Source organism: Crocuta crocuta, unplaced genomic scaffold (assembly GCF_008692635.1).
Source record: "Crocuta crocuta isolate KB4526 unplaced genomic scaffold, BGI_CrCroc_1.0 scaffold290, whole genome shotgun sequence".
NCBI lineage: Eukaryota > Metazoa > Chordata > Mammalia > Carnivora > Hyaenidae > Crocuta > Crocuta crocuta.
The window spans coordinates 4413219-4422386 of NW_027527429.1; the positions used below are offsets into that span (position 1 = coordinate 4413219).

The 9168-nt window shown below is 51.2% G+C and overlaps 1 protein-coding gene across 1 annotated transcript in view; it reads right to left on the reverse strand.

Annotated features, from left to right (window-relative positions):
• The window catches only part of AGAP1 (ArfGAP with GTPase domain, ankyrin repeat and PH domain 1), a gene marked incomplete at its 5' end in the record, with an annotated part of 529501 nt that overhangs the window by 63851 nt on the left and 456482 nt on the right, over window positions 1-9168 (reverse strand). The window contains 2 exons of the mRNA XM_077758421.1: window positions 216-293; window positions 4285-4439. Coding sequence (XP_077614547.1) covers window positions 216-293; window positions 4285-4439 — 233 coding nt within the window. The remainder of the gene's footprint in view (window positions 1-215; window positions 294-4284; window positions 4440-9168) is intronic.

The following is a 9168-nucleotide window of genomic DNA, read 5'->3' on the forward strand; positions in this document are numbered from 1 at the left end:
ACTTTACTATAAGTATAAAAAAAAAAAAGAAAAAAAAAAAAAAAAAAAAAAAAAGGGACCGTTTTGATGCCAAAATGACTGTGCAATTAAAAAGAGAAACAAACTCCAGAAATCTCTGGGCAGGGATTAACAATGGCACTGTCTGTTTATGAAAAAGCAAATGAGCATATGATCATTGAGTAAGCAAAAGGTTAATTCCTGGGTTTGGCACAGACTCTGGCCGTGAATCTGGGTGCCCGGGAGCCCTTGGCGTGGGTGGCTGCCGTTCCCCCAGAATGCCCGAGGCCGGAGACCTACGGGAGACCCGGGGGGCTGTCAGTGAGGCTTCCGGGCGAAGGGGACGGTGTTAAAATAAAATCCAAACGAGAACGTGTCAATTCCTTACAGGCCGTTGCGTGATATGATCGCCCTTATGTGGGAAATGGCAGGTGTGCTGTGACCGGGGCTTCGCCAGACCNTGGGCACATGGAGGAAGACACACAAATGCAAGACGTAAGAGCTCAGGGAGACACTTCCACACCCGCTAGTGACGTCGGGGAAGAAAACCACACCGTGTGTCAGCAGACAGAGGAGGGGGGCCGTTTCAAGCCGCCCCTCCCCCCCAACCCCGCGTTCTGACATCTTGGGGAACAAAGCGTAACTGATGGAGATTGCGGCGTGCACTGTGTCAAGACCTAGCACATGCGGGCTGTACCGGAAAGGAGGACGGAGGGGGGTTCTGGGCCGTTCCAGAGTGGGTGCCCAGCCGCACCTGGAGAATGTACTGGTAAACACGCTGTGCTGTGTGCCTGCTGCCGTAAAGACGACCGAACCAGAAATACGCGGTCGGAGAAGCCGTGGGTCACAGGGCTTGGTCAGGGCCACGAGGCACAGCCCGTGGTTCCTCGCCAGGAAGCCACGGCCACACCACACTTCATGCCCTGGAGACTCACTTTTCATACTAAGACTATCTCACAGCCACTAAGTCACCAACTCGGGCCGGGGCAGGGAGCGGCGTTGGTTTTTAAACTGATATGTAACCGTCTTCCCTCTCCATGTTAAAAAAAATACAGAAGGGAGAAAGGGACAAAATAAAATATATAAGCGATGATGTGATTACCTATACTTCAGTTTTATTAACGTTCTGGTATCTATTCTTCTAGCCTAGCCTGGTTTTTAGAGCCTATCTGTACACGTAGGTTACTTATAAAAAAGAGCAGGCATATGTTGCTGCTTTAGAATCTGCCCTTAAAAAATTTTTTTTTAACGTTTATTTTTGAGAGACTGAAAGAGACAGAGTGTGAGCGGGGCGGGGGTTGGTCAGAGAGAGAGGGAGATACAGAATCGGAAACAGGCTCCAGGCTCTGAGTTGTCAGCACAGAGCCTGACACAGGGCTCGAACCCACGAACCGTGAGATCATGACCTGAGCTGAAGTTGGAAGCTCAACCAACTGAGCCACCCAGGTGCCCATAGAATCTTCCCTTTTAGCCTAATGACACACTGTCATTTCTCAATGCCACTATGTTGGTTCTCCAACTTCACCAAATGAAGTGGCTGTTCCACTTACCAGAGCTTCTTAATGAAGTTTTCTTAATTGACATTTAAGTGGCTTCCAATTTTTCTCCAGAGCAAACAGTGCTGTAAAGAACTTACTTACTGCTAAAACTCTGCCTGCTTTTGTCATTACTTAGAACAAATTTTTGGAGGTAGAGGTGCTGGGTAAAATAGTATGTACTGTTTTTATAGCTTTTTTTTCTTTTTTTTTTTAATGTTTTATTTCTAGGAGAGAGAGAGAGAGAGACAGTGTGAGCAGGGGAGGGTCAGAGAGAGAGGGAGTCACAGACTCTGAAACAGGCTCCAGGCTCTGAGCTGGCAGTCAGCACAGAGCCCGACGCAGGGCTTGAACCCACGAACCGCGAGATCATGACCTAAGCGAAAGTCGGACGCTTAGCTGACTGAGCCACCCAGGTGCCCCATAACTTTTTTTTTTTTCAAGTAAACTCTACACTCAATGTGGGACTTGAACTCACAACTCCAAGATCAAGGGTTGCGTGCTTTATGGACTGAATCAACTTGGTGCCCCGGGATATGTACTGTTTCTATTTTATTTTAATTTTATTTTTTAATTTTTTTAATGTTTGTTTATTTTTGAGAGACAGAGATACAGCGCAAGCAGGGGAGGGGCAGAGAGGGAGGAAGACACAGAATGTGAAACAGGCTCCAGGCTCTGAGCTGTCAGCACAGAGCCTGACAAGGGACTCAAACTCAGGAACCATGAGATCATGACCTGAGTCGAAGTTGGATGCTTAATTAACGGAGCCACCCAGGTGCCCCATGTACTGTTTTTAAAGGTTTATGATGTATACATTTATTAATGGTAAAACCCAAACAAATTTCAGAGGACACTTAAAATAAGCTTTGATTTTCACGTCAGAATACATAAACTGAACCCTCTCATGTCAAACTGTTTGATGGGAAACGACTGATTGCTCACTACCTAGCAATATAAATGATAATTTATTCACTTCTACTATGTAATTAGCATAACGTGTTAGTAGGAATTTATTCCCTTTGGTTAGATACCCAAGTTTTCAAAGCGTATTTAACAATTTGCGTTGGTATCTGTACTATGTGTGCATGTGCCTGCCTGTGTCTGTCTACCTGTCCAACTTCCACAGCGTGTGTGTGTGTGTTTGTGTGTGTGCACACACCTACGCCTGCTACCAACTGAGTTACCCACAGACAGCTAACATTTCTTAGAGCTCATCCTCAGCGAGGTCTGTATTTCCCTCCAGCTATTCCTTGTGGAAGGGATTTCCGTGCTGGGCACTCTGACACCTTTTCCGCAAGCAGCCAAGGTGAACAGGGGTGAACCTGTCCTCCCTGGTGCCCCGTGAGTCCCCCCTGGGAGACAGCGCTGCCTGGGTGCATGCGGCCAGAAGAAGGGATGCTGTCTCTTCTCCCAAAGAGCTGGTAAGGATCTGGCAATGGTGTGAAATGGAAAAAAGCCACGGGAGATTAGGATCTCCCTGAATCCGGATGACGTGGCGTGGATTCGGAGTCTAAGCTGAAATCCTGTGATCGTGTACAAAGTTTGGAGATGTCTTTGTTTAGCCAAGAGCCCGCACTCCTGTTTTGGAACTAGATTTCTGTGCTGTGTGTGGGACGTGTATGGCCAACCCCCACCCGCAAGGAGATCTGGAAGCGTCCCTGAATACCCCTCGGGAGCCCTGTCTGTGGAGGTGACTCAGGAAAGCCGAGGTCTCAGAAAGGAAGGGCAGTGATTCTCCCCACCTTGGGTCTAAACCATCTTTAAAGAAGTGAGGCAAATTACATTATAACAGTAACGGCTGTGGCCTGGTTGACGCTGGTTAAAGAGGGTGACGAAGTAGGACACTCCCCCTTCCTGAAAGACAGACTCCTTTCTTAGTGACAAAGCTAAGCTGAGCATAAATCATTGGCAGAAATTTCTTGAAATGCTTACAAATGAGACTGCAGGTCCGTGGGAGATACTGTGTCTCTCGGTTTCTGGCTGATCATAGTCTGAAAAGTCAAAATGCTCTTCAAGACTCTAAAAATGTCCCAGAGAAGGGGTTGAAAGCATCCAAGCCACTAAGACGGTGAATCGGAAGGAAGCCCTCACGGGAAAGATGACCCTTCTCTGAGGAATATCACTGCCAGGGATCTAGAAAATGCAGCTTAGAGTTTTTGTTTGTTTGCTTGTTTTCTGGCTAGAGAACTGCAGAGCCCCCTCTGGTTGGTGCATAAAACACATATGGGGCATAATCAGCGGCATCCTCCCGAGCACACTGGATGCTCACATAGGCGCCTCCGCTCTTCCCGGACGCCCGTCCGTAACGAGACTCGGTTTTCCAGCCTGACGTGGTTTCACTGTTGTGCACTTGTGAGGGGACAGCGCATCTTTTAAGTCTGCCCCTCTTTTCCCGAGTGTGTTCTGCGTAAAACAAAATCAATGTGGGCACACGAGCCATGAGGCCATCGTGCACCATCAAGAGGCCACCACTTTCTGTGTGGGGTTAGCTGAGCGGGGGAAGGTGGAAACCGGTCCATGGCGCCGCGCCAAAGCGCTTCGGCGTGGATGCTAATACGTGATGCCCGTCGACACAGGGCCTTTTCTCATCTTTTCAATTATTCAGCTTGCGGCTCAGGAAGTGTAACTGGGTCTTGTCAATCACGCACATCACATGACGCTTCCCCTCCCTCGGGCTTTACCCCGGGGCCTCCACTTCCCTTTAACGATCCGCGGCTCTTGATTTTGGGGCGCAGCGTGCTGAGGGCCTTACCTTATTCTTGCTGCTCTCACAGGACTGTAGGCTGGCGAGGATCTGGCTCTCGATGGCTTGGACCCACGCGTCTCGTTCTTCATACGTGGTGGCTTCAAAGTGCCACGTCTGGCCAGTGAGGGACACGATGATAAACTCAAAGTTTTCTTCTTGTTCTGAAACAGAGAGTGGTGGGGATGAAGAGTTTAGCTTTCATGAGCCTGCGGCCCCGCTGCCAGGGCTCGGTCATAAAAGTGCTTCTGGGTTCAGTCGCGCCTGCATGGGGCCGGCAGCCGACGCGGCGGAGATCTGAATCCGCAGACCTCCCGACACCCGAGATTTGGCTCCTAAAGGCAGAGTGGTGTAGCTGCGGCTCAGCCAGTGCGCAGGGGATGAGGGCAAATGAAAACCAGTGTGTGATGTCAGCGTCTCTGTGTTGGGCACAGAGGAAGCACCTTGGGGAAATAACGCCGGAACTCACTGCCCCGTTCGGGTATCTGTGGGGTGAAAATTAAGTTAATGCTGCTAATGTCGGGGTGCAGTCTTGATTTCTTTTAGGCGTCTGTGTGGAGATCCGTGGGTACGGCAGCAGCAGTGCCTGGGGGCTTTCTGTTCTTTATCAGCACAGGATCCACCGCAGCAGGCTCACATCCCATCATCTCCCGCCTGGAGGGCGGGCGGATGGGACGCCCGGTGACCTGAGGCGACTTCATAGCTGCCATGGGGCCACCATCTGCACAGCGAGGAGGGGGACGTGCCGTCAAACCCTGCTGTACCACCCGCCACGGCGGGGTCCTTGGACAGATTCTTGACTCCACCAAGGCTCACTTCCTTGCCCTTAACATGCGGGGAGAGGCCACCTACTGCACAGCGTCACCCAGTGGCTAAGTGACAAGGCCTGGGCCACGGGAGACGCCGTTCTCTCCTCCCTCACCCCGTTACTGTCACAGAGACAAGAAATGAGGAGCGCGAGTTGCAGGCACAACTCCTCATCTGATTTGTGATTTCCAGTCACCAGGCTGCGAAGCTGGGTTACAACTGCCCCGTGAGAAGTTGTCACTGATTATGAGAACCACCTACGGTCTATGGAGCAGACCGCTGCTGTGATGACCGCTCGGCCACAGGCACGTGGTCACGTCTACAGCACCAACCCCCCTCCCCCGCATCTCGCACAGTCTCGCCTCCCCTAGCCCGGCTCCCGGGCAGCCCTCCCAGCCCCTGACCTTCGCCGGGCTCCCTGCTGCCTGGGTCAGGCCCGGCCTTCTCTGGGCTTCCGGCCCAGAGCCCTGCCTCCCCACCAGCCCCTGAGCCTCGAGGTAAGGATGCCGCTCCGCTCTGGAAGGCGATCGCAGCCTTCTCCAGCTACCCTTCCCCGCTGCCCTTTATCTCAGGAGGGAGCCGCCTCAGCCACCCTCCCGCCTGACCCCATGGATGCCGCTGACCCCATTGTGGGGGGTGGGGGTGGGCACAGGGCCCGGGATCCACTTCCCTAAATGACCACAACCTGCTTCAGAAACAGGGCCGGGACGCTTGCAAGCAAAATCTTTGCACATTCTGATGACTGGCGGTATTGTGCTCGGTGCAAAGTCACCGTTGCTGCGGTTTTAGGATTTAGCCGCTGGGGAGCTGGGCCTCGCTCTGGCAGCACCCGAAGGTAGGGAAGGTGGGTACGTCCACTGGGGACGCCGTTGTTGGAGGCTGCCTCCTATCAGTGCACCGGCCTTAGGGCACATGAGTGACGTTTGTCTGGCAAGAGGGTCTGCGGCTTCCACTAGCTTCTCTAAGGTCTGTGACAACCTGGAGTTGTTAGAAGTCCTGTGGGGGGGGGGGGCGCCGGTGCCCACGCCCCCTGAGCTGGGCTGCAGCTGGAGAAGCCTGGGACCAAGCCAGGGAAGGAATGAGTGCGGGAGCCCCTGGAAGGGAGAGGGGCGAGGCCATGGGGACACGATGCCCGAGCCTCAGGGGGTCTTCCCCTTGCTTGCTGAGCCCGTGAGGTGAGCATCAGCCCAGGCTCCCCGACTCTCTATGGCTCCTGAGTTCTGGAGAGCTCGTGATGCGAGTGCAGAAAGTGAGGGGGGGCCATCAGAAAATTTACTCCAATGTACTGTGCTCTTGAGGCTGAGGACAAACCACCCCTGTGTTTATGCAGAAGCGGAATGCTGCACCTGTTGTGGGAAGGACAGGAGAGGTGNCAGCCCAGTAGGGATTTTCATTTTCAAAACTAGCTGTGACTTCCCAATAGGTCTGCCTGTGACTGACCTGCAATTATACCTCATGATTATTGGCTGAGACCCTACACCCATGGATTTTTAAACATCCAGCGTCTTGACCCACAGGGTTTTATAACGCTATAAATTACAATGCCTTGTACACTGAGTTTTGTAAGATGGCGCCCCAAATTTGTGTATTTTGTGCAAAACTCTCCCAGAGAACGGGTAGGCGAGATAACAGGGAACGAGGTAAGCCACCTCGGGGCAGTCAGGCACATGTGCTAATTCACCGGCGGTCCGTGACAGCTGTTCATTAGATCTGCCAAACAGCCTCACGCTTTTTTTAATCGGTGAAATTCAAATGCATGACAGAAGCACCCCCGGTCGGGATTTACTGGATCTTTCAGTGGAAAAAAAAAATATGACCATTAGCTTCCCAGTTAAATTTCTGCACAACTGGTCTGCTGTCAGGCTTCTTAGCCTGAATCACAAGTTACGTCCTCTGGAATGAAGGGAAGGAACCGAGCTTGCCTTACACAGATTGGGGCTCAGTCACGTGGTGGCTGGTACCACGCAGGTGGCAAGGGATGGGTCATGCAGGACACACAAACTTTCTGATGATTGGACACAAAGCAGGGAAAACAATGATGGGGGTGTGTGGTCTGCACACAGATACTGACATCCATACTTCTGTGTTTCATTCCAATGCAGTAGTTGTTACCGAGCAGCTTCCCGCTGAAATGCTGGTCATACCCATGCAAACACCGAACTTTCAAATCCAATTGCTAAAGTTTGGCCTTGCCCTATTTCATCCTGTAAACAAGACTCACCCTTGCAGGTAAGATCTATTCATGGGGACAAATATAAAGGCATTCACAGGAACATCAGAGTGCATTTCTTGCAAATTTCCAAATTAACTCTCCCTACAGCATCTCCTCTGTGGCTTCTCAATCACCTTAAAGGCAACTCTACCACCTGTCTTCTCTGTCTACTTATATCAGATACAAGTTTCCTTTTCTAGTATCTTCTGTGTCACTGACCATTCCTGTTTGTACCTGCAGGAGAGTCTCTCCCCTCGGGGCTGTCCGCAGATGGAACAGCCGACTCTGGGTCTCTGCACCCTTGAGGAGTTCAACCCCTTGTTGTGTGTCCTCTTCTAAGAGAGTCTGTTGGAAAGTCGGCATCTCTGGGGGCCCCGGAGGGCCTTTCTACTCTGAGATGTTACAGTGAGGGATGGAGGACCGTTCTCAACTTTTTTGAAAGAGATAGCTTTGGGCAGCTGCCCAGAACGCACGTTGAGGATTCCAAGGCTGGCTCCAGGCTCTTGGAGAATGAGTGCTACAATCAACTAGTAATGTCTGCCCTGGGGGAAGGAGGGGTGCAAGTGCCACAATCAACTAGTAATGTCTGCCCTGGGGGAAGGAGGTCGGTATGCTTGCCGTCTCTTTTACATGCCCAGCTAGAGTTTTATTTTTTAATTATCTTTTAATGTATTTATTTTTGAAAGAGAGTACAAGCAGGGGAAAGGCAGAGAGAGAAGGGGGCAGAGGATCTGAAGAGGGCTCTGTACTGACAGCAGTGAGCTCGATGTGGGGCTTGAACTCACAAACTATGAGATCATGACCTGAGCCGAAGTCGGAGGCTCAAATGACTGAGCCACCCAGGCGCCCCTCTAGCTTTAAATTTTTTTTTTAATGTTTTTTATTTATTTCTGAGAGAGAGAGAGAGAGAGAGAGAGAGACAGACAGACAGACAGCATGAGCAGGGGAGGGTCAGAGAGAGAGGGAGACACAAAATTCGAAACAGGCTCCAGGCTCTGAGCTGTCAGCACAGAGCCCAATGCGGGGCTTGAACCCATGAACCGTGAGATCATGACCTGAGCCAAAGTCGAATGCTTAACCGACTGAGCCACCCAGGTCCTCCCCCCTCTAGCTTTTAAGTCACGGCTTCTTCCTGCCTTCCCTGGCCCTTCTTCATGCGGCCAGGTGTGAACATATACCCTGAGGGTTTTTTTTCATGGCTGTGCCTCACCACTTCTGAGGGCTCCTTTCCTTCCAAAGCTTACACAGTCACTTCCAAGGTTGGTGGGCAATTCTCAGATCTGTATCTCTGGCCCCCGAATCAAATCACTCTGGGACTTAAAGCCTACAGATATTCTTTAGATATTGTGGCCTCGCATCAAATTAACATGCATCAAATAGTTCTGCTATTGTCTTGAAATCCTCTTTGGTTTTCACGATTTCTGTTAATGGCTACAATGCTATTTCTAAAAAATCACCCAGATTCCATTCTTTTCTGACGGCTATCTAATTAGTCCAACATTGCTTATGGACCTCGCTCTGTACCACTCTCTCCATCTCCTCCTTTCGGCCTTCGCTGGACCATTTCACGGGCTCTGGCTCAGCCTGAACGGTCCCCCAGAGTTTATGTAACACATGCGTGCTGCTCTCCTTGCACCAGCATGAGGAGCCCTTCTGCAGTGGCCTGGGCGTGGCTTCCAGGGTGTGCATGGTATGACCCTGACTCTTCTGACCACGCAGTAGACACAACACGTGTGCGGGGCGTCCACGGAACTGCAGGAAGGCGTCATCTCCAAGTCCGTGGCCTACCCTCTCTCCTCCTCCCCAAATTGTACCCATGAGTTAAGAAACCACAACTGTGATCCCTGAGGTTTAAATGCCTGAAGGTGAAAGAT